The sequence below is a fragment of the Mytilus galloprovincialis genome, chromosome 3, assembly GCF_965363235.1.
Source record: "Mytilus galloprovincialis chromosome 3, xbMytGall1.hap1.1, whole genome shotgun sequence".
Lineage (NCBI taxonomy): Eukaryota > Metazoa > Mollusca > Bivalvia > Mytilida > Mytilidae > Mytilus > Mytilus galloprovincialis.
This window is the reverse complement of record NC_134840.1, coordinates 25,920,497-25,946,817: the sequence shown is the minus strand read 5'-3', so window position 1 is coordinate 25,946,817 and position 26,321 is coordinate 25,920,497. Positions and strand designations below refer to the sequence as shown.

At 30.5% G+C, this 26,321-nt stretch overlaps 1 protein-coding gene across 6 annotated transcripts in view; it reads left to right on the top strand.

Moving 5' to 3' along the window:
* LOC143067536 (forkhead box protein N3-like) overlaps positions 1-23,096 on the top strand; it is a 37,348-nt gene extending 14,252 nt beyond the window's left edge. Inside the window, exons 1-8 of one of the 6 annotated variants that reach the window (XM_076240876.1) lie at positions 5,284-5,467; positions 10,065-10,689; positions 13,462-13,610; positions 14,738-14,793; positions 15,189-15,251; positions 17,434-17,493; positions 17,692-17,767; positions 18,470-23,096. In XM_076240876.1, coding sequence (XP_076096991.1) covers positions 10,075-10,689; positions 13,462-13,610; positions 14,738-14,793; positions 15,189-15,251; positions 17,434-17,493; positions 17,692-17,767; positions 18,470-18,893 — 1,443 coding nt within the window. In that variant the 5' untranslated portion in view covers positions 5,284-5,467; positions 10,065-10,074 and the 3' untranslated portion in view covers positions 18,894-23,096. Of the gene's footprint in view, positions 1-5,283; positions 5,468-5,984; positions 6,123-8,947; positions 8,971-9,483; positions 9,585-10,064; positions 10,690-13,461; positions 13,611-14,737; positions 14,794-15,188; positions 15,252-17,433; positions 17,494-17,691; positions 17,768-18,469 lie in introns of those variants that run through there. The other 5 variants (XM_076240875.1, XM_076240871.1, XM_076240873.1 and 2 more) reach the window with 5 other exon arrangements.
* Positions 23,097-26,321: the final 3,225 nt, after the last annotated feature.

The following is a 26,321-nucleotide window of genomic DNA, read 5'->3' as shown; positions in this document are numbered from 1 at the left end:
CAACTGGCAGGTGTCATCTGACTTTGACCTCATTTTCATGGTTCAGTGGTTATAGTTAAATTTTTGTGTTTTGGTCTGTTTTTCTCATACTATATGCAATAGGTCTACTATATTTGTTGTATGGAATGATTGTAAGGTGTACCTATCTAGCGGGCAGATGTCATGTGACCTTGACCTCATTTTCATGGTTCAGTGGTCAAAGTTAAGTTTTTGAGTTTTGGTCTTTTTATCTAATACTATATGCCGTAGGTCATCTATATTTGGTGTATGGAAATATTTTATGATCTTTATGTCAGTCGCGCAGGTTTTATTTGACCGTGACCTCATTTTCACGGTTCATTGCACAGTGTTAAGTTTCTGTGTTTTGGTCTATTTTTCTTAAACTATAAGTAATAGGTCAACTATATTTGTTGTATAGAAGCATTGTTAGCTGTACATGTCTGCCTGGCATGGTTAATCTGACCTTGACCTCATTTTCAAGGTTCATTGGTCTTTGTTTAGTTATCTTGGTTAATGTTAAGTTTATGTGACAGTTGTATTAAAGCTTAGCTTTATACTTAGGACTATCAACATAATATCAATGATTAGTATAGAAGGCGAGACATTTCAGCGTGTGCACTCTTGTTTTTAACTTGACCTCATTTTCACGATTCATTGCTCAGTGTTAAGTTTTTATACGATCGCAAAATATTTTGCGGTAGTATATTGGTATCATGTCGTCGTCGTCCGAAGACAGATGGTTTCCGGATAATTACTTTAGTATAAGTAAATAAAAATCAATAAAATTTTAACACAATGTTTATAACCACAAAAGGAAGCTTGGGATTGATTTTGAAGGTTATGGTCCCTTAGGTTTAGGAATTATGGACCCAAAGGGCCCAAAAATAGCATTTATCTAGTGTCAGAACAATAAGTTGTGTAAAAGTATTTCAATTGTTCTGAAATTGTACCAAAATATTTAATACCATAAGTAGAAGGTTGAGATATATTTTAAGGGTTATGGGGCAAATAGTCTAGGAATAAAGGGCCAAAAAAGGGGCCAAACATAAGCATTTTTGTACTTTCAAGTCAATAAATTGGAGTTATCTTTCTTTGTCCAGAATTGTTTTTGAATCACCTAAAACCAATGCTTTATATAATCTTCTTCGAAAATTGGAGTTATCGTTCTTTGTCAAGAATAGAAGTTGAATTTACTTAAATCAATGCTACATACAATATAAAATGCAATATTCACTTTACTACCAACTGATAAATTAAAGCAATCTTTCCCATTCAGTGATTACAAGCACTTTGATTACCATTCTAGGGTTATGCCCCTTTACAAGTGGAAAAATTGAAGAATTGTTTAGTTTCTGACTCTTAACTTAAGTTTGTCTCACCTAAATTTAATGAAATGTGTATATAATGCACATTACCTCTAAACTCAGTTGAAGTTCAATTTTTGGCAGCTTCACTTTTACAGTTCTTGAGTTATGTCCCTTTATAACTTTATATGCTAGCGGGGGCATCATCTGTGTCCTTTTGGACACATTACCCATTTATTTTTTTAGAAGTTACTAATAATTAATATTAATTTTAACCGTGACTATGACATTTTATATTTTAATATGTTATGATGTATTTAAGTGAGTAGTTATTGTTTCAAACTCCATTAGAAATTTGAATTGAGATCATTTTTGGAATAAGGGAAAGGGGGAAGTGAAAAAAAATTGGTGTGGGTCAATTTTTTTTTCTTATTTCAGATTTCAAAATTTAAAAAGAAAATTTCTTCAAATATTTTTTCTTTGAGAGGATTAATATTCAACAGCATAGTAAATTGCTCAAAAGCAAAAAAAAAAAAAATTAAGTTCATTAGGCCACATTCATTCTGTGTCAGAAACCTATGCTGTGTCAACTATTTAATCACAATCCAAATTCAGAGCTGTATCCAGCTTGAATGTTGTGTCCATACTTGCCCCAACCGTTCAGGGTTCGACCTCTGCGGTCATATAAAGCTGTGCCCTGCGGAGCATCTGGTTGTGTTTTGGTCTGTTTTTCTATAAGCAATAGGTCAACTATATTTGTTGTATGGAAGAATTGTTAGCTGTACATGTCTGCTTGGCATGTTTCATCTGACCTTGACCTCATTTTCATGGTTAATTGGTCAATGTTTAGTTGTCTTGGTTAATGTTAAGTTTATGTGACAGTTGTGATAAAGCTTTATATTTAGGACTATCAACATAATATCAATGATTAATAAAGAGGGCGAGACATTTCAGCATGTGCACTCTTGTTTGTTTATTAACAATCTAAATTCAGACGTGTATCAAGTGGGGATATTGTGTCCATTTTTGCCCAAACTCTTCAGGGTTGGACCTCTGCGATAGTATCCAGCTGTGCTTGGTGAAGCAATTTATTTATTCATTCTTTTTTTTTTCTTTTTTTTTTCTTAAAATTTTCCATTTTTACAGTAATTCTTTCTGATTTATATATAAAAGTAAAAAATACTGATATGGCAGGAGATACACACCAAACTTGATGTGTAAATTATGTGAAGTATTGTTCAATAGCAGGAAATCTTCAATTGTATAGTAAATTTTATGAGCTGTAGCACAGTATTGAAATCTTCAATTGCACAGTATTATTCAAAAGCACAATAGCAAGAAATCTTCAATTGCACAGTATTGAGCAATAGCACAGTATTGCGCAATAGCAAGAAATAATCAATTGCACAGTTTTGTGCAATAGCACAATAGTGCACAATAGCAAGAAATCTTCAATGTAAAATGAATGCAAATATTTCAGCCCATTTCAAATTTTTGAGATCTGTTACCACATTTTTTTTTTGTAAGAAGCGTATATTATTATGTCATATTGATCCCAATTCAAATTCAGACAAAATTGTGTCCAAACTTGCACCATCTATTCTGGATTTGACCTCTGCAGTCGTATCAGCTACACTCTACGAACCATTTTATTTTATTAGCTATAGTTCAACTTTGATTGGTGTATAGAATGATTGTTAGGTGATTATGTCTGGCAAGTGTCATCTGACCTTGATCTCATTTTCATGGTACATTGGGCAATGTTAAGTTTTCCTGGTTAAGTTTGTTTCTAAGAACCTATAGTAAAAGCTTTAGTTCAACTTTGATTGGTGTATGGAATGGTTGTTAGGTAATTATGTCTGGCAAGTAGCATCTGACCTTGATCTCATTTTCAGGGTACATTGTTAAGTTTTCCTTGTTAACCTCGTTTCTAAGATTATAAGCTATTAAATGGGACAACTTTAATTGGTATATGAAAAGATTGTAAGGTGTACATTTATTCAGGTTTGGTGTATCTGACCTTGACCTAATTTTCATTGATCATGTACATGTTAAGTTTATGTGATTACATGTAAAGTTTGTATTTAGGACTATCAACATAAAAACAATGGTCAGTAAAGCAATTAAGACATTCCAGCGAGTTTACTCTTGTTACTAATATCTTGAATTATAATGCAAGGTCATCTATAGACAAGATTCATGAACAAAAATAATGCCACTGTCTGGTTTCTTCTGAGTTGAAGAAGTTAAAAAAGCAAGACACAAGCATGCTGATTCAAGAGGAGTGTCAACAAAGTATTAGTTTGTAACTAGGTCAGTTTATGGTGAACTCCACTGGTGGATGGGGAATGATATCTAGAATTAATTATGATGAGTATTTGGTTTGAAGTTTTATGAGCATTGGCATTTCTCATTTTCACAGATTTTTTGGCACTGCACCTTCAGTCATGCATGGTTCATTGACTTTGAATGATGAGCATAGTTTATGGTTAAATATTGCCATTTTAGTTTCAACATTTGCATAATACCATAAATATATATCTTTGTCATCAGTTTATCTAATATATATTACTGGCACATACCATCTTGTCAGACTTTTGTCTCACCTGAATCAAAAGTTGATGAATGCAAAAACCACTAAATGATAACTTGGGGAGGTGGCTGCATAAACTATTTGTTTAAATCTTCATGTTCAGAATGTTGATGACTTTGGATTATTTGTATTTATATATCACTTTTGTTACAAAGTTTCTACCTGTTATATAGGTCCCTAGTCTTTGACCTTATTATCATGGTTCAGCAGCTGCTTTAAAAAAAAACTGGTTTTGCATGGAATGAGAGTTAGTAATACATTTCTGTCTGGCATGTATCATCTGACCTTGACCTCAGCTTATTAGTCAATTGTTTTTCTTGCTTTTTTTTCTTGGATACTGAAAGCAAATAGTCAGCTTTATTTTATTTATAGAATCATTGTATTTAAAACATGTCTGTTTGGCTAGGGTGGATATATACATGGATCATGATTTTGATAAAGTTTATGTGATACTTGTAGTAAAACCTTGATTCAAAAGACTTTCAACATGAAGTCTGTCATAATTAGAACAGCAGGCAAGACTTTTAGTGTGTTCACTCTTGTTATGAAATTGATATAGAATGTTTGTATCAGCAATGTCTTGGATGATTCAAAAGTAAAGTACTGATCAACTAATGTCATGTCATGTGGAAATTGATAGAGCATATCAGGTTCAAGTTTTTGTTTGAGTTAGTTGACACCATTAAATTTATACTTAAAAAACACATCTTCTCTTTAACATATATACATATATATATGCCAAATTAGAGTTTTTCAAAGATTTTTAGTTTATTGACCATGACATGTTATAGTGCAAGCAGGGCAAGATGTCCCAGTGACACATATTCTTGTTAGCTATTTTCTGGAAAAGTATAGTAGACAAATAGAAATGTTAATGTAAAGATGACTAGCAATTCAAGATATTGATAAAGATCAAACAATCAAAAGCTACTCTTTCTTGCATTTTAACAAATACAATGTTGTCTCTGACTGTCCAAGATGAGGTATTCAGGCTTCTTTGAGCCTCTAGTAAAACAAAAACAATTAGAAATATATACTAGGATAAGGTCATTGCCATTGGCTTGAAAATCTGAATAGGATGTTCTTTTATGTGTTTACATTTCTGAGTAATTGTTAAATCTTTCTTGTCCTATTAATTAAGTACTACAAATGTTGTTTTTTTTAATATTTCTTAGAAAGTTTAGGAAAAAATATTGAATCAATAAAAATATAATTCCCTAAACATGCTAAACATGTAACACAATCTATAAATATTTTATTATGTAAATAAGGAAAAGAAAAAAAATAGTGTACATGTCATAATTGTATATTATCAGTGACATAGATAAATAGATTAAGTTTATATTTGTGTGTGTATTGTCATCTCCAGGTCATTATCTTATGTGTATTCTGGTCACAATCAACAAGTGGTCCTGTTATAATCAATTGCAGCCAGTTGTAGGTGTAGCTTTGAAACATACATCTACATCCAAGGACATGTGGAATTTTCTACAGCTGTTGTCTAATCAATACTCTCATTTAAATGTCCCTGAAATGCCTCAGTGATTCTGGTTAAGATAAATTTGTGAATGTAAGTTTAAACTTTTCTCTTATTTCTTTAAAAAATCTGTCTTGATTTTTGTTTAAATGCTACTTTTGTGAAAATAGTGATTTTAAGAATTTTATAGTGATTTTTATACACAGTAAAATTAATCCTTTGTATAAACTTCCTGTGGTGTTTATTACATCCCCCTAATGTAAATGAAGTATTTGTGACTATAATGATATGATGATTATAAATGTTTAGATATGTTGTATAATTGCTTGTATCTATCTTTAATCTAGATAACAGGCCCAATGGGCAAATATCAAATGTTCTTCCTATACATTTTGACATGTCCAATTGTAATTTGTGCATAGCTGGCAGGGATGTAATTAAAGCCCTCCATGTCACTATTTTAAATAACAAGTACATGTTGCCAAGGAAACTGTGTGTGGTATCCATGGATATGATGCACAGCTGTGTGAACTATCACATGGTAGCCGGGATGATCTGGTCAGCTAACCAATGAAATCCTCTCTCTATCTCCCAGCATTCTTTTTAGTGATGAGTTGGTAGAGACGCCATCTTACCCCTTAGCATCTATGTAAACTTTCTTTTAGTTGTGAGATTTTGTGTCTGGAATATGAAACAGAAAGTTAATACATTGACAATCACATTGGAGTAATCTTTATAAAGTTAAAAGGTAGGAGTATGAAATAGGATAGGTTATCTGTAAAATCTGCTAAATACTACTGTCAAATATGTCACATGAAAAGTTTTACAAGTAAAAATGTCCTATATATTCATTTATCACTTCAAATAGTCACATTGTTATTTCTATTGAAGCATGAATACAATTGTGTATCTTTACTATTATATTTCATCATGTGAAATATTTAAATATGTCTTACAAAAATGATACAATTTGTAGTAAGAAGGAAAGCATGGTTCTCAGATCAAGAGACATTTAAATGCCCCAGAGTGGATTTAAATGCCATCAAGTCATTGATTAGCTATTAAATCACAGTTTGATCACTGTATTTTAATGGAGGCGGTATTTTTGAATGAATTTAAGGCTGTTACACAAGTTTCTTTAGTCTATTTTTTTGTAAGATCTTATTATTTACACAATGGGGTCAACTTCCTGTTTTGTGTATAAACATACATGTAGTAGTTAACTACGACAAACTTCTACATTTAAACAGGGGTATGTCAATTTTATTTTATTTTTCGTGAGGAAGAGTAGTGGATGTCGTAGAAAGTTTTCTAAATAAAGAGGGACAAATAAATGATCAGATAAAAAAAGGGGGGGGGGAGTGGTAAACAGTGTCTATCTTAACCTGGTATGAAAATGATGTGTAATGTTAGTACATAATAATACATAACAACAATTCATGCATGGGAATTTGTCCATATTCTAATCTTGGTATAGGTAGGTCTTTATAAGACCACTGTCGCCACTATTAAAGGTTGGGAGGAGATGGTATTGGATAATTTACAAAAATTAATAAAAGGGGATAAGGAATGAAGTGCGTATCTCGATTGAGAAGGTGACCTAAGCATGTAAAAAAAATTGTTTAAATTTCGGAATTTTTAAGGTGTGTTTTTTTTTTTGGGGGGGGGGGGGGGTCTACATGTATTATGTCAGATCTAACACATTAAGTCTTTGTAAAAAAAACTTAGGATAAAGTCTCAAAATGTCATGGACAATACAATTTATACTACTGTATATGTTATGTAACAGAAACACACTTGTTGGGATAATTTTTTGTTACCCACAGTGTAACTGTTGATATAAAAGAGAAGATGTGGTATGATTGCCAATGAGACAGCTATCCACATAAGACCAAAATGACACAGACATTAAAAACTATAGGTCACCATACGGCCTTCAACAATGAGATGGTTTTCAGAGAGTGGCAAGTCAAATGCATTAAAAATTAGTTAAAGTATCATTCATGTTACTTATTAAAATTGTCTTACACCTGATTTCATATTTTGTCTTAGTTCTGTGGCACAATCTTAAATTTGGCTAGACAAAAAAAAGCCTTGATATCTTCACCTTGACAAGACTTGAACATGTGGTGAAATATGAATTGCTATGCACTAGTAATTGACCTCCAAAGTTTAATTTTATACTTATATCACTGCTGCTTTTGCATAAATTTATTACCTCTGGAATAGCATTACAGATATACATTTGTAACTGTTCATCAACATACCTTAACCAAAAAAAAAGTCAACATGAAATATGGAACTATATAATATGTGCTGGAATTACTTTTTTTCTTCAAAATTTCGCTTTATTTTATTTTAATGCTTCTTGTTGTAAAGTTACTAAAAAAGTTGTTGAAAGGCAAAGAATTTTTTAATTTCAGTCAAATCCCAATGGATTATATGTAGCGTAAGAAGGCCTCATTAGATATTGCTTTTACATAATTGATTGATTGTTCTTTGTTTTATTTTTCAAAGGCCAGTCATTTATGTATTTACTTAAGAATAATTAGGTAAAGAACATTACTTTATATTTATATCATTTTTTGAGCAAAAACATTTAAATTTGAAAAATAGATTTTAATAGTTCTATTTTGTCATTCTTCACCCTTCTGATGTTGTTGACCATTATGCATTTTTTTCTGTTTCTATTTTGATACTATTCGAATAAGAGAAATAAAATGAAATTCTCCTTTATTCTATGTTTGGTTAGTATTATTGCTATATTTGTATTTACCCAGAATCCTTAGCTTTTCAATTGATTCTGTTAAAGACAGTTCCAGAACTAATCAATAATTAAGGCCATATTGGAAATCTAATGAATATTAGCAAAGATTGTATTTGACTGTAACTTATGAATTAAGGAAATCTAAAATTCAGTCAAATTTGCATGATGTTAGTCCCTGTCATGACTGTGTATTTGATATATATCAGTTGTAAAATGAATTTTATGAGTGTTTTGTTTTTTGCTATCTGTTAATTGTCAAACTCACCTGTACTCCTTGAGAAATTTCTTTCTCTTTAATCTGTATTAATATCCATGAAAAAAATGTAAATTTCATTTGGAAAACATGTTTCTGATTATCCGCAACAATTTTTCTCCCATTTTCCCTGATTCTTAAGCATTTTTGATGAGGAGACTTGATAGATGAGTTTGTCTCACCTGTAATTCCACCTGTCTGTTTACCTGTTCAGGTAGAATTGATGTTGCTTTATGGATGCTGAACCAATAGATTTCCAGCTTACATATCTGTCAAGCATGCTATTGATTGGTATACATTTATATCATGATTAATAATTCTTTTTATTTTTTTTATTTGTAATTGATCCATTTTGGAACTCATTTGATTAACATAATCTCAGAACATGGAATTTTCGTAAGAAAAATAAAAATGTGAAATTTGATATTTTTGTGTGTTAAATCTGACTGCATGGCTTCCATTTGTTACCATAGTAACTCATAAAACAACTTTATTGATCTCACTAGCTTAGGAATGGAGATAAATTTTATGGAATTTATATGTAATGACAATTTCTGCATCTGTCAGAATGAAAAGGTAACTTTTTTATATTTTTTTGTTCGTGACTAAAGAATGAGGGAAAAAAAGAACCTTTTAAGGGATATAAAAGACTAACAAATTAAGGAACATTTTACTTAAGACTTCTATAAGTGTCAAAGACAAAGAAAAGATTAAAAATATATAGTGTAAAAATACCACCACAAAACAATTGTAGAAACTGAAAACTTAGACAAACAGCTGTTATACAGTAAATTGTTAGACTTTTTGTTTAAGTTTGTACTAACTGCAATTATCAAAAAAATAAATCATATGTTTTCACAAGTAAAATCGTTGACAGTGATAATTCTTATACATTTGCAGTTGAACAAACATTCCTTTGTCAGGAGTTAATAATTAAATGAAGTTTGGATTATTTAATTAACCTGGAGATTTTATGTAATTAACCTGTACAAAGACATCAAAGGATTAACCTAAGGTTAATAATAGGTATGGCCTCTTGGTGTGAGGCTTGTCTATTAGTGGTCTTGAGTAGTTAAAAATTGTCATTACTAAAGATAGTGTGATATAAGATAGAAGTACTTTAGATAGTTAGTTAGTACATTGTGATTTAACGTGGAAGTACAGATGGTTATTTTATCTTCACATACAAGGTAAAAATATACTTAAATACCTGTATTTGGAAATTATTATGGTGATTTTTAGTTTTTTATTTCCTTAATTTATTTACAAGGAAATGTTTGAATTGTTATTTTTGAAGAAGATACTGATTAAGAAAAAAATCACTGTGCTTTGCCTTCATTATTTTTTTAAAATCTTTGAAAATAAGTTCCTGCTCAATAACTCACAAATTTTACACTTGCAAGTTTAGTGTATTTAAACTTTGATGTATTCTATAATTATTTGATTCAATGTATCAATTGGGAAAGAATGTAAATAAACCTAACTCTTGGGAAGATAAATCATGCTAGCATATAGACAAAAAAGGTAGAAGGTTACAAGAAGGATCACATGGGTACAAAACTTATGTAAAGTGGTCTGACACTAATTGTGTATAAAAAATATGTATTGTACAATGAGATAATGCAGGTTTTTTTGGTCAAATACAATATCGTTTTGTTTATCTTTTGCAGCTTGCAGTTGATGCATTTGGTTGCCATGGCACCAACTCGTAATTCAGATGAAAGTGATGCCTCAATGAGAGAACGTCTTGTAAACAGTCTTAGTCAGAGTTTCCCAGGAAGTGCACTGTCGAAGGCTTTAAGTTGTATGTCAGCTGAGGACTCTGAATGCGATGACGACATGAAGGACCCTTTAAGTAGTAGCTGCTTTGCTGAATTAAGACTGGATAAAGTTGATATAGAAGATGATGATGAGCTAACAAGTTTATCTTGGCTACAAGACAATGACTTATTGAAGAATATTAAACCTAGTGATGTTGATGATGATGACGACTCACAAAAGGAGAATGACAACAATCACAGAGACGGCAACCATTTCAACCCAACTCATCCACCACATGTTCCTTACAATCCACAGAAACATATACATAGTAAACCGCCATACTCTTTCAGTTGTTTGATTTTCATGGCAGTTGAGGATTCACCACACAAGAAGTTACCAGTCAAAGATATTTACTCATGGATCTTAAACCACTTCCCGTACTTTCAGAATGCACCGACTGGTTGGAAGAATTCTGTTAGACATAATCTTTCGCTCAATAAGTGCTTCAAGAAAGTTGACAAAGATCGTGGCCAGGTTAGTAATTTTTTTATTGAAATTCTTCAGTTTAGGTTTAAAATCTTTTTTAATTTGAAAATTTTTCTGGTTCATTAATAATCTTGAGACCCTCCTTGGCATTTCCCAAAAATAGAGAATTAAAAATAGGTTATTTCTGTCAACTTGAATATCAAATGTAAAATTGTTTAAAATTTAAAGGAAATGATTAAAAAGTGTGCATTTTACAGTGTAAAGGAATGAGAATCTGAAACTTGAAAAGGTTCATTCACTAAATGTTTTCATAAGCAGTGAATTGACATTTTTCATAAGCAACTAAAATGTGAACACATTTTCTGACATATTAGTGTGAGAAGATTTTTCTTAAATTTGTAACATTCATGAAACAATATAACAATACAACAATTTATATTTGCACATCTTTTTTTTAAATTTATATTGTATTTGTATTGTGTTAGAATTGCAATGAACTATTTACTTTAAATCTTTATACATGTATTTATATTTCGTGGAAATCCTTTAGAAAATTTTGCTCAATCAGTAATACATTTAAAATGTGAATTTTTGTTTTGAAGGATAAGATGAGGTATAATTTCTAGCTTCTGATTACACAATTACACCTTCTCTATCACCCACAATCAATAATTGATAGGAAATGTTAACATGATCATTTTCCCTGTTATAACAATGAGTTGAGTAGTTGAACTAACATTCTCCTGTGTGTGATTGTAATGGGAAGGGTTCGTCTGTTGCTTCTTTAAATCTTCACACATTATGTGTCTCTTCATTTAGATAAATAAAAGAACAAACAAACAATGAAATGAAACTTGAAAAGAGGAATTTGAAGCATGACTTAATTTGCTTTTTATCTACAATCAGACATTTTTATTTTCATATTTGAATTATTTTAATATGATACTTATTATCTATGATTTGGCATTTATAAATTCACTACTGACAGATGCAGCATGTCTAGTTATAAAGTCATGTGACCAAACTATCAAGTTGTCATGGTTTCTTTACACACAGTAAATTGGCTTTGGCAAACAGCTTTGGTTCATCTATAGAACTGTACACTATGATACTGATTCAGTGATTAACAAACAAAGGAAATATTTTATCAACCAATAATAATGGAACATCTATACCAGTGAGTCTGGTTGTATCAGAACCCACAATATCTACTTGTCTTCACTGAAAAGTTATCTGCTGATATTTGCTCTAAACTCTTTCTTTTGTAGAAATTCCAATAGGGAACATATATATTAATTGATCATGTTGATTTTACATCATTGTAGTTTTTAAACAATCTTTTTTAGAGTTCGTCCTCTGGTCATCTTCAGATTCTCTTAACACCCCCTAACCTTTCTGAGAAGAAGAGAAACTTCATAAACCCAGTGATTAAAATTTGTCATCCATATTGATTTTTAAAAACACCTTTCTCTGTCATTGTTTGGAACTTTTTTTATATCTTATTTGTGCACTTGACTAATATTTGCAAATTTTATTTTTTATTGTTAAACTGTTGAGTAAGGCAAAATCAGGAAAAAAAACATGTTTTTTGAATAGTTGCAAACATGTCTGTTTAAGTTGGGAATTAAAAACAAAAGAAAACCTGCTATAACTTGATTATTAGGGAACCAGCAGGTGTAGAAGTAAAGGGTCCGTCTCAAGCAGGTGTTATCACGAGAGCACACACTTATCTCCTTGTAGGCTTTTCATCATCTTATCTCAAACAATGTGTCGAAAATAATGCAACTATCAATTATCTTTGTTAAAATATTTAATATTTATTAATCTGGTGATAAGGTAAATTTAGTACAAATTATTGTATGACTTGTAGATAACAGGAGAGCTATCACTTTAGTTCAGAGTAGAGTCCATCTCTTGATTGTCGGTTATCTTTATTGGTAAAATATATTATGGTACAATGGTCAGGTGTCTATTCAATGGTCAAGATACACTATTGAAATACCACAAGATTGGAAAAGGAAAAAAATGCACTGATCTTGTCGATACATGCACTCATTATGTGTGGTCATTATCTGTAGGGGAGCATTTAGTTAATTTCAAATGCCAGATCATTAGTGATGAAAAATTCAGGGTCGGTGACAAAAGCAGAATGGACAGTTCTGTCTATTATATCTTAAATTGGTCTCACTCTCAATAATAATGGATAAAAAATAAGTGTTGTAACTAGTAGTAAAGGGTTATTTTACGATAATGATCATGCAACTATGTCTTAATATAACACCTGTAAGGGATATCCTTAGCTTCCTCCTGCTTCTGATTGTATTCCATTAAACGATTATAAAAAGATAATTCCATTATAAATAGTTAGACCGACCATTCCTATCGAAATCAGGGATGATACTAATTAGACTTGTTCCTGAAGAAATTGCCTCCTATATTCATTTGTATTTTCTATCCCAGTGATAGTTTAGTTATGTTTCCATAGATACCATTTCTGGTTATAGGATTTCAATTTCACAACTTGCTAGAATAGAGTTAAGTAGCAACAACAGTCATGCTATAAGAGATCACTATTGTAGTGTGCAAACTTTCCCTTAAGAGCTTTCTCATCTAATTTCTAAGCTTAGAAAACGATGTTGTTTTTTTTTTGTTTTTTTAAGTCTTGATTTTTGAAGAGGGGGTCAGAATACTTTTGTTAAATACTTTTCAATTGACATGTCAATCCTCATGATTTCTTGAAAGTGAAATCATTACGTCTTAAATGTGCAAATTTTGAGGAAACGGAATGTATATTTCTTATGATTTATTCTGCTATTGTAGAGTATTGGTAAGGGATCACTATGGTGTATAGATCCCGACTACAGACCGAACCTACTCCAAGCTCTCAGGAAGACCCCATATCATCCATATCATCAACTACAAATGTTGGCCAATCCACAACCTACTCAGCAATACCATTATGTTCCAAAGTATGTATATACACATTTAATATTTCAAATTACAGGATGTTATTTCAAATGTGATTATGATTATATAACTTGCAGAGGTTAAAAGATATTATTCTTTAAACATGATACTTAAATAAAAACATTGACCAAAATCAAGCACAAGGCATTATAATATATCTACAAAAATGTACATGGATATTTGATATAAGTTCATTTTCACTTTTTAAAGACAACTGCTGCTGATATCAAATGACAGGTTATAAAATCCTATTTGTCATATCAGAAAATAAGAATATTTATGTGAAACAGCTAGTCTTTTAAGTTTTAGAGTTATATAATTTTAGTTCATTGACTTGTCACATTTCATTGAATAAACATGATAAAGGCAGATGATACTTGTATTATATATGTTTCATAAAATGATGGATAATTATAGACATGTCTTACATGCTTAGGGCCTTTCTTACCTGTGGAAAAATACATGTTATACCTGTGGTGATCAGGGGGGGGAATTTGTTGTGTAGTTTAGAATATAGTTATAATTAGATCGTATTTGGTGACTCTTTTTTATTACTAAAAAAAGGTTAATGATCCAGGCCCATCTTACATTGTCTAAGGATTTTCCACAATATTTGACTTTTAAATAGTGTTTAAAATAAAAATATTGTTATGAGAGTGTTTTATAGGAGAGCTAATTTATTACTATTTTATCTTCCATTAAAAGGATATTTTTTTTCCCAATATTTATGATGAGTATAATAATGAAGGTGAAGTGGCTTTTACTGCAGTTATAATTCATCTATATATAGAATTTACTTTCACAACCTTTTCATGTAGTTCTATTGCAATCTGAGGACACTTTCATTTCAATTAAGGAGGATTCGAAACTTTCATAAGAAGTATTTATGTAGATGCATAAAACCATCCATGAATTGAAAGATTAAACAAAATAAAACACTAAGTTAACATTTAGTTTGAATTAAAATATTTTACTATTTTGTTTTATCAATTGCAGGTAAAGTGAAAAAGGCTTCAAGCAAATAAGATTGTATATGAATAATACTTGCATTTACAATGTAAAATATATTTTTTTAAGGCACAGTATATGTTTTTTAACATTTTACAACGATTTCTCATCTTTTTTTCAGTGGCATGAGGCCTATGCCATTAACACCAAGATTCGGACCAAATACCATCTCTCCTCGTAAGTATTATATTTCCTAAATATCACTTTAGATGTGGCTTCACTAACTTTGCTGTGTAATTTTTTCACTAGATCATACTTTTATATTTATACTGCTATATAACTTTTCACATTTTAATATGTAGTTTTTTAGTTTTCTTTTTACATGAGTGTAGAACATATAATTAGCACAGGATGTGCCAATCCATCTTAAACCAGAGAACAGAAATATACAAAAACCAAACCCCTTACTTTGGATTTTATTTAAAATGAAAAGTTGATAAATTTACATATACATGTAGCATGTTCAACCCATGTCAGTTGTTATGCATTGAGTGAAATAAATTTGGAAATTGAACGTGGAAAAAAATGTGGATAACAGAAGTATAAGGATTTTCCGTTTTCTTTATTTGCAGATCTGTTTCCATTTTTAAGTAAAAGATTGGCACAATCAAATAGTAGTGATAACAATGATATTGGTAAGTGTATATTCCCAACCACCATGTGGGATTCTAAATCTCTATCAGGCAAAGGTGTATGGTTATTGGTCACACCACTTAAGGAGAATCAGGTCACATGATATCAATACAAATGTTTAAATTCACAGTATTGACATTGTCCATAATACTTGACAGATTATTGAGATGGTGTTGGCATTAATCTGATGGGCACACTTCCTTAACACCTATCATACAATAACAAATGTTTCTCCATTGGTGTCAATGTTGTATGTTAAAATCAGTTGGAAGTGCAAAAAGTGTAAAATAGTTAATTGGCCCCTAACTGATAACAATAAATGAATCCTTTTTGAGTGTTGACATTTTCCTAATAAATACATGTGGATTAAAATCCCCCCTAATAAATACATGTGGATTAAAATCCCCCCTAATAAATACATGTGGATTAAAATCCCCCCTAATAAATACATGTGGATTAATATCCCCCCTAATAAATACATGTGGATTAATATTACACAGGAAGGATCAAGATAGTAGGGATTAGTACATTTGACCATAGATTAATGTCCTTATTATGAAAACACTAATATCATCATGTTAATGTGTTTAAGAATTTAAATAATATATTCCTCAATTGCATAGAAAAGAACTAGTCATTAAATGTCTAATACTTCTTTCTTTGGAAAAGACAAAACCAGCTAAAATAGTGAATAATACATTGTGATGCTATTTCTGTGTGTTTGTTTTTATTAAATCATATTATCATCAGTTTAATAATTCCCTTTGACTTTAAATGACCTTGTCCTGTTAGAACGATAAATTATTTATTGGTTACAAATAAAAATTGGAATAATTGAAAGATCCGATATGATATTGAGAATAATATTTCAGGCAAGTTGGAAAAAGTGCATAAAACCATTATTAGAAATATCAAATGGAGGATGGAGCAATACAATTTTGTTTCAAGAAAATCTATGCTTTAAATATTGGGCTCCCATTTGCAGCCATGATAATCTTGTTAAATTTTGAATTCAAATTAAGATAATTGATCTTGTGACTTAGTGGTGATATCATCCTATTCCTTCTCTTAGTTCAAACAATAGTTTACACACTAGGGAGCATTTGTTTGAAACATCTGTGTACATGTTTCTATGGTAACATTACATGGTAACAGATGTCAGCAAGTTTATAATACTTGATGTTAGGTCTCGTTTGTTCTATTTGGATGATATTAAATGTCGATCTGTCTGACAAAACAGATAATTTTGTTTCTGTTTTGTAAGACAAAAAGTTCAATTTTTATAGGAAAGTACACAAAGCTGTATTACAGCACAGAATGTGAACTTGACATTTGAAACATTGATTTAAGCAGATGATTTCTTACGATTTGAATTGCATAAATATCAGCAAGGCATTGATTGTTTAGAAGAACTTATTTCTTCAAACATGATGTATAATTTGGTATATTTGAAATAATAGAAAAATCAAATCATAATTTTGTTCTGATATTAAATGAAAAAACAAGTTAACATTTTTTCGTGTTTATTTTGTTAAAAGCGTTAAAACAGTTTGATATTAATTTGCTCTGTCTGTGGCAAGGAACAACCTTTCCAAAATCAAAATAGAATTAAATGAAATGATATAATATAATTTTACCAGGTACACCAAAATACAGTGATTGTTTATTAAAACAATTCTTTAATGTGTCAAAATAAGTTTAATTCTGATATCATCATGTTATTACAACAATAACTCCAATGAATAAATTTCATCATAATTTAAAGGAGAGGATCAAAAACAAAAACATGAGACCAGATACATCCTCTTGTAATGAATGTAGGAAACTAAATATTAGACCAAACCCGTCTGTCTTGATAATGAATGTAGTACATTGTATTTCAAAAGTTGTATTGAAAAAATATTGATTTTGAAAGAGAGTTTTATTTTGTTTGAATTTAAAAATTTGATTAATCAGTGGTTTTACAAAAATCCCCTTTGTTTAAAATTACTTTTTAAGATTGAAAGTGGTTTGACAAATAAGTGCAAACTGTATTATTTATGATAAAAGTACCAATTTAATTTAATAATAATTTTAAAATGAACCACAATACAATGTTTTAGCTGTTAATATGTTTAATATGTTATTAATTCATAGCAATTTGTTTTATATGTGTAATTAATCCTATATATTTCTTGATTACAGACAGAGACATACAAGATGTTGCTCATACATTGGTTTCTCTTAAAGGATTGGGCAATCGAGGTAAGACATATAAGTTGGAGTTGTTTCCCTTTTTATGAGAAAATATAGAAAATATATAGATTTTTTGTTTAGAAAAAAGTCTTTTATAATTTATTACAATTTTGTACAACAGTAGCAGTTATCTAAGATTTCTCAGCAAACAACATATTTCTTCAATTTTAATATAAATTAAGTCCCTTAACTTGTTTGTATTTTCAGGTTCACCAACAAGGTCATCTGATGGTGAAGATTATGCTTCAAATAGTTACAGAATGAGATTGAAAAGAAAGCAAATGTAAGTTGTTGTCTACTAGAAGGGGGTTATGATTCTGGTCTGTCTGTCTGTCTTCATTTTGGCTATGTGTATTTTTTCTTTGAAATTTTCACAAAGTCACAATGTCTTTGCAAGCTGATAATAGAGAAATTTAATTCTGTTGTTCTGTATCACAAGATCACATCCTTGATTTGAACAAGTAAATAAGATATAATACTAAACTAAATGAGGGGTGCCATATGTGGAGCAGGATCTTCCTATCCTTTCAGAGCACCTGAGATCACCCCAATTTATTATTTCCTGTGTTTTGTGTACTGTTGTATGTTTTTGGTCCTTTTCTCTTTGTTTATTTTGCCAAGGCGTTCTTAGTTTATTTTCAACCTGTAATTTTGAATGTCCCTTGATTTCTTACTAAAAAAAAAGTGCCTATTACAACAAGACTTGGTTTTTCAGGATCAAAGGAAATAAAGTTATATTAATTCATTTACTTTAAAACTAATATCACTCTTTCCACTCGTCTGATTTCATTCAAAGAGGCTGTCTCAATGGAAGTTTAGCTTATTTTCTATTTGTATCATGCCTGTTATTTTTTCGTTTGAATTTTTCATAAGTTGAATGGATTTATTTGTTACCCTCACTGCAATCTGTAAGAGATCAAATGTGTCCATGTTCAAGAATAATAGTATATGAACTTTCCAAAATGTTGTATATATTTATTTACAGGCAACTCAAGACAGACTTTGTTAAGCGACGCCATACAGAGCCGATTGTAGTTACAGAAGTACCAAGTGATGATCATACATACAGTTTAACAAACTTTGGTAACATTGGTTCACCAGCTTCGTCTATTGATGAGGAATATGACTTTGGAGAAGAAGATGATAATTTCAGTGAGGAGTGTAGCGACATGTCTGACTGGGATAGTGATATGGACGAGGTGGACGGAGATATTCCAAATAAACATACAAAAGTTACCCCTCATAAAAACATTCACAATAGTAATATGGCAAAAATTACTTCTAGGAAACGAAAAGAAATGGAGGAGGAAGAACAGAAAAAAATCGTAGAAGGTGCTGATGCATTATTGAACTTAGCTGGAATAATGACAAATTCTAGTTCACTCAAATCTAACAGATCGCATTCATGATTGTCACTTATATAGCCATGACGACAGAAATAGTGCAGGGAAAACATAATGCCATAGAGGGAGAAATGATGTCTTCCTTTTTGCTGCTTTGTATATATAATACTTCCGTTCATTTATCATGTTTATTTTTCTTTTTTATGCGACAGTTATTGCTGTCATTATGAAATTTGTTTGTTATTATATATCTATAAACACTATATGTTTTTGGTTTATTTTTTTTAAATAACTTTAGGTATAGTTGACCAATCCTATGTAAATTTTAACAAAATATTACTTGGCAAACAAAGTCTGGTTATGATTTTTTAAAGTGACTTCATCTGTGTGAAAAAGCTACTAAATATTTGTTCAGCTTTTATTATTTTTTTCATCAGATTGCTACAGCAATTTTTGTTTTTGTTTGTTTTAGGGTTTTATTTTGATAAAAAATCCTATCTGGTCTATATGAACAGATTTTAAGAAAGCCAAAATTGGCCAAAATGTCTTTTAGATTGGGATTAATTTTTTGGCTTAATTTCTTGTCCATACTCCTGCCAGCATTTTAAAAAGATTTTTTTGTGCAATTATGCCCAAGAGAGAGGTACAACATTGCTTACATTTTTTAATGAACACTGTCAAAAAATATAAAAAAAAGTCTAGGTACAACAGATAAATTTGATTGTATGTATTATATTCTTCTATTGTGATTTTTCTTTTCTTCTTTAAGCTGATATTATATAACACTTACTTATTTTTTTCATTCTTGTTTTACTTCTCTGAAATCATAATTTGTTCAAATTCAACATTGATTGTGCAGATAGATATCAAAATTTTGAGGGGGAAAACCTCTTATCTGTCTTCCTGAGGACATTATTTTAGTGAGTAGAATGTAGAGATAACATATCTTAACAGCACACTTTGACTCTTTAGATATTTGCACACAGATTATACTCTTTTTTTCATTTGAGTCTTCAGATATTATGTTGTTTTTAGTTAACATTGAGGATTTTAATTAATTGTGCCAACTAAGTGAAGGCCAAGGTGCTGTTGTTTCATACTTAAGGTGCTAAGCAATTTAATGTATGTCCTTTTTACTTAAAAAAGACTGCAGTAAATTTTGACTGAGCTTTAAGAAATTGAAGAAAGGCAATTTTCACAAGAGCCTTTTTTTTTAATGAAGTTTAATTTTACTTCATTTATCATTATGTATCACTTTAGAAATGAATTATTGAAAGTCACAGAATTTTGTTCAAGTTGGTTATATAAATGTGCAATTTTGAATTGTATCCGTATGTGTTCAAGTTTATATTTTTTCAAGACAGGGCCATTTATGGTTTAGTTGTGCGCAATTATGTGGGGATTAGCTCACTATTTCAATTATAGTAGCTATAGCAGAAAGTTAAGAAAACGTAAATTTGCTAGCTTTTTGTTATCAAATGATTGATGTTACAGTTTTATGATTATTTCAAATAGCTTACATTTGTATTTCAACATATAAACAATATTGAGGTTTTCTTGAGATGTCAAGTTTTAATTTTTATGAATGTTGCTTCTTGTCATTTTTTTTTTTTAATTTTACAAATGCCATGAATGTTACAAATTTGCCAGTTTAATGCCAATACATTCCTTTTAACAAAGTTTTGACCCTAGCCAACCTTCAATCAGACTATCAAGAAAACATGTGATGGGCAAGCTTTCTCACTTACAATGATTAAAATTGTCTGATCTACACAAATTATTAAGAGATACCTCACCTCAGATTAACAACCTTTTTTGTTTGAAATGAGGACATGATATTTTTAAAATTTGGTAGACATCGATCAAGGTTAATGTTTCAGGAAGTAGAACTTAACACCAAACACTAGACAGTCGTATGTTTGAGAAATTAAATCATATAGGTACATTATATCATTTATTGATAAATATCAAAGACAGTTACAAAAAGTTATTAGAATTATTATATACTATTGAGATAAAATGCTGTGTTCATAAACTGTTTTAATTGTCCATGTGACAGTTGGCACCCAGTGCTAAAGCTTGGGTATTGTTTGTTATATAAGTTGTTGATTTTTGTTGTTAAACATTTTTTGAACCTGTTGTACATTTTAAGACGTGTATATAAATATCATTGAATACTCAGTTAATATTTAGTGCTTAGATATAATGTATAGGCATTATTCACTTATAAATTTCATTAATGCATTTATACAAACTCAACATCATATTCTTATGTAGATGGAATGAATTCAAAAGATAACATACCATTCCAGAATGTTTGGCATTATATACAAGGCTTCCTCCTTATTGGCAATAGAAAGGCAGGGTTTGTCTCTTTTAAAACAAACTTCTCTGTTGTTCAAATTTAGAATTAATAGATGATTTTTTATTACAAAAAATATTTAAAAAGTAGGTAAGTGTAAAGGCAAGTCTGCATTTGTATCAACTTTTATTCTATTTTATAAAGTCAAAAGAATCCTAAAGAAGCATTGAAGATCACTCTTTAATTATAAAACAACAATCTTCAGGGAAAAAAATAACATACTGATTCAATTGTTGGTATTTTAGTTTTAATGCTGGATATGAAGTCTAGTTAAAGCCAATTAATGTTGAAATTTTAAAAACTAAAAACTGAATTAACTGAGATGATTGCAAATTACAATTATGTTTTAAACTTAAATGAATTAGGTAAACAATATATTTACAAGTTGTTATTTAATATATATCTTCAAATGTTATGGAAATAATTTACCATCTGTTACTAGACTTATGTAATTTATAAACATGGATGTTCACTTCTAACATGTATTTTTTCTACATTTTTTTTTTTATAAGATAGATATGTATATGCCAAATGTTTTCGTTAACTATGATTGTCTTTTAATATGTAAATGGGGTAGTGGTGATGTTATTTTTTTAAGGTGACTTTTTTTTGTATAATTTGTCCGGAAAATTACTGCAGCAAATAATTTTAGATGAAAAATGTTTTCTAATATTGTAGTAAACATTTTCAATTAATTCACTAGTAAAGTTTGAACACTAAATTCATGAAATATTGCAAAGATTGGCAAAAATATGATCCTAGACAAAAAAAGCTTGGATAAAGATGTTCTGGAATAGTTAAAGATGTTCTACAATTTGGTTGAGAAAAATTTTCTTGAGAACAAATCATGATTGAGAAATTTAAATCTACTTTCTTTAAAAACTTTGCTGTGCAATAAGCTGGTGTCGGTTTCTTTTCAAATCTTTATTTTTTTAATAAAAAATAAATTTCAAAAGTTTAATCATGTAAAAACTTTTAGAATCATTCAGAGATTTTTTTATTTCCATTCAAGTTAATGACAGATTCATGTAACGGTAAAATGAAGCTTTAATCATGAAATAGTATCATTGTTTTCATCAGTTTCTGTTTGTTAGGTGTAGAATTCCTTTTCCATGAATTTCATTGTTTTATTTGTTGATTGGACCCAGGTATTCCACCATTTATTTTTATTTAAAACACTTAGAAGCATCATAATTTTATTGGTTCAAGAAATTGTGTTCAGAACTACCTAGTCAATGTTATTTTTTAATTGTTTCACAATCTCAATATGTCATTTCAATTTTTTAACATGCAGTTTGTTAAGCTTTGTTTTGTTTTTGAAAAGCCATTTAAAATTTTAAATATTAAGAAATTTGACATTAATTGTTAACAATGTAAATCAAAGAATTTTTTAATTATGAAATTGTATTTTACACAAATGGGAAAACAGGAATCAGGTGAACATTATTTTGAAGAAAATGTGAGAAAAAATGAAAAAAATATTTTTTAATTCATTTAAGCATTAGATATAATAAACTACAACAATATAATAATGCAATGTTTTGTCTGCCAAAATTTAAGACAATCTAAAACAACTTTATACACATTAAACGTATAAAAGAAAAGAGAGAGCTTGCAGCATTGTAACTTGTTAATAAAGTTTAAGGAATATTTGAGAGAAAAACAGTTGCCCAAAGGGTCAATAGTTTTTGTATAGTGCTCTGTTAATTTTGTCTTACATGCTTAATTTCAGTTTATCATTTAAGAATGGGAAAAAATCAGGGATTTCTATGCAATGTCATTATTTGAATCAAAATGTCATTTTCAATAATTTGTGCAATATACTTTGAAGATAGAATCCCATTGTTATATAAATAAGTTGAACAGGTGTACAAAGGAACATCAATAAATAAAAATATAAAATAAAAGTTTGTTTTGTTATCTTAATTTGATTGTCAATACTGTTTAAAGAATGAAAGAATTGAGGGAATTTCTTACCTCCCTTTGTTGGGATCTTCATCATCAGAGAGTTCCCGCATTCCCTGTTGTGATCAATATTCGTAAATTTCCTTCATCACTTTGACATTCTCCATCAGAGAATTCACTACTCCCTGTGCTCTTCATTATTAGTCTCCTACCAACAAAGTCGAAGGGGACTTAAAGATTTACTCTCAGTTCGGAAAATCAGTGTTCCACATTTTTTTTCATCATGCTTGAAGATATTGATTTTATAGAGTCCCCTACCGATGAAGTCGAAGGACACTTAAGGTTTGCACTCAGTTCGGCAAATTAGTTTTCCACACTTTTTTAACTGGATTTTTGTGACAAAAATGTCGGTTATTGATTTGGGGATGTACGGCAGGCGGCCGGGCTGTCAGGCGGGCGGCCGGCAATTAAATGTTGTCCGTGCATTAACTCATGAACCGTTCAAACAAAGCTTTTAAAATTTTAATGTTGTTACTGACAACTAAATGAAGGTCAAGTTCAAAAATGGCGATTATGACTTTTACCGTTCAGGAGTAATGGTTTTCGAAAGATTGAAAAATAGCGTTTCCGCAGTCGTGTTCGTGCATCTACTCGTGAACCGTTCAACCAAAAGCTTTTTGAATTTTGATATAGTGTTACTGACAACAAAACGGAGGTCAAGTTTAATAATGACGATTTTGACTTTTACCGTTCAGGAGTTATGGTTCTTGAAAGATTGAAAAATGGAGTTTCCAGTCGTGTCCGTGCATTTACGCATGAACTGTTCTACCAAAGCTTCCCAAATTTTAATATGTTGTTACTGATGACAAAATGGAGGTCAAGTTCAATAATGACGATTATGACTTTTACAGTTCAGGAGTTATGGTTCTTGAAAGATTGAAAAATGGAGTTTCCAGTCGTGTCCATGCATTTACGCATGAACTGTTATACCAAAGCTTCCCAAATTTTAATATATTGTTACTGATGACAAAATGGAGGTCAAGTTCAATAAAGACGATTTTGACTTTTACCGTTCAGGAGTTATGGTTCTTGAAAGATTGAAAAATGGTGTTTCCCGTCGTGTCCGTGCATTTTCTCATGAACCATTCAACCAAAGCTTTTGAAATTTTAATATGTTGTTACTGATGACAAAATGGAGGTCGAGTTCAATAATGACGATTTTGACCTTTACCGTTCAGGAGTTATGGTTCTTGAAAGATCGTAAAACGTCGTTTCCATTCACATTGTTGCATATACTCATGAACCATTCAATCTAAGCTTTTCAAATTTTAATATGTTGATACTGCCTACAAAATGGAGGTCAAATTTGATATTGATGATTTTCACTTTCAGCATTCATCAGTAATGGTTCTTGTGATATTGCCAGGACACAAATAAATGTTAATAAATCCGGTTTGCTGTCGTTGTGACAGCCTCATGTTTCATCATGCTTGAAGATATTGATTTTATAATTAGTCCCCTACCAATGAAGTCGAATGGGACTTAAGGTTTGCACTCTGTCTGTCTGTCTGTCTGTCCAGCAAATCGGTTTCCATACTTTTTTTTCTTCATTCTTGAAGAAATTCATTTGATATTTGGTGTATTGTTTTATCATGACTAGTTACAGATCAAGCTCGAAATTTGCTCTAGTCAGATAATTTTGTGCAGAGTTATGGTCTTTTGACTTAAAAAATTCACTCAAATAATCAGTTAAACACATTTTTTGGTCATGCTCAAAGATTTTGATTTGAAAATTTGTGTATAGTTTTACTGTCGAGCCTTTGACTATTGTCACAGAAAGCTAAAGCTCGAAATAGGAACAGTGATCAAGCAGCAGTGCTAGCTTACCTCTTTAAAGCTTTATGTTTTAAAAGATGGAGGAACTGGTTGCATCATACTTTGTCTATAGATGCCTTATGTTCAGAGTTTCCATCTGTCATATGTCCATTGTCCTTGACCTCATTTTCATAGTTCAGTGACTATTTTTATTTAAATAAATTTTTGTAATGTTAATTTCTGTCTTATGAGTAATATGATAACTATTTGGAACAAACAGAAAAGATAGAAATGCAATGATCCTTTAAAACCTCTCAATCCTTTTTATACGACCGCAAAAAATTAAAAAAAATTGGTAGTATATTGGTATCACGTTGTCGACTTCCGAAGACATATGGTTTCCTATGGTTTCCGGATAATTACTTTAGTATCAGTGAATAGAAATCAATAAAATTTTAACACTATCTTTATAACCACAAAAGGAAGGTTGGGATTGATTTGAAGGGTAATGGTCCTAATGGTTTAGGAATTAGGGTCCAAAGGGGCCCAAAACAAGCATTTATCTAGTTTTAGGACAATAAGTTGTGTATCAATATTTCAATTGCTCTGAAAATGTACCACAATGATCAATAACATTAAGAAGAAGGACTTCGGTTGGGATTTATTTTAAGGGTTATGGGGCTCACAGTCTAGGAATTAAGGGGCAAAAAATAAGCATTTTTGTAGTTTCCGGACAATAACTTATGTATAACTGTATGGATCTCCCTTGATATTGTACCACAAGGTTCCATATAACGAATGGAAGACTTGGATTCAGTTCAATATCTCTGAACATTAAGAAATCTAGTTTACAGACAATATCTTGTGTTTAAGTGTATGGATCTCTCTGAAATTATACTTCAAGGTTTCTTACTAGAAAGGAAAGGTTGGAATTGAGCTTAGGGGTTCTTGCTCCCAGGGGGGTTTCAATATGTGAGGGCCCAAATAAGCATTTTTGTAGTTTTCAGTCAATAACTTGTGTTGAAGTGTATACATCTCTCTAAAACTAGACCACAAGTTTCCATACCACAAAGGGATGGGAGGGGGCGGGCGTTTATGGCTCAAATTAGGGGCAAAAAAGGGGGAAAACAGGTATTTTTGGTTGAAGGACAATTTAGACAATTTAAATGCAGTGAAGGGGAGGTAATCCAACTAAAATTTAAATAACACTGTTATACATATGTTTGATTACTTGATTACCTCCTTTACACTGCTTGAAAGTATGTATTAAGAAATGATGATTTTCTTGAGATGTGTAGCTGTAAATTTATTTTAGAAGTTACTGTTAATTAATATTAATTTTAACCATGACTGTATGTCATTTTATATTTTAATATTTTATCATTTATTTAAATGAGTAGTTATTGTTGCAA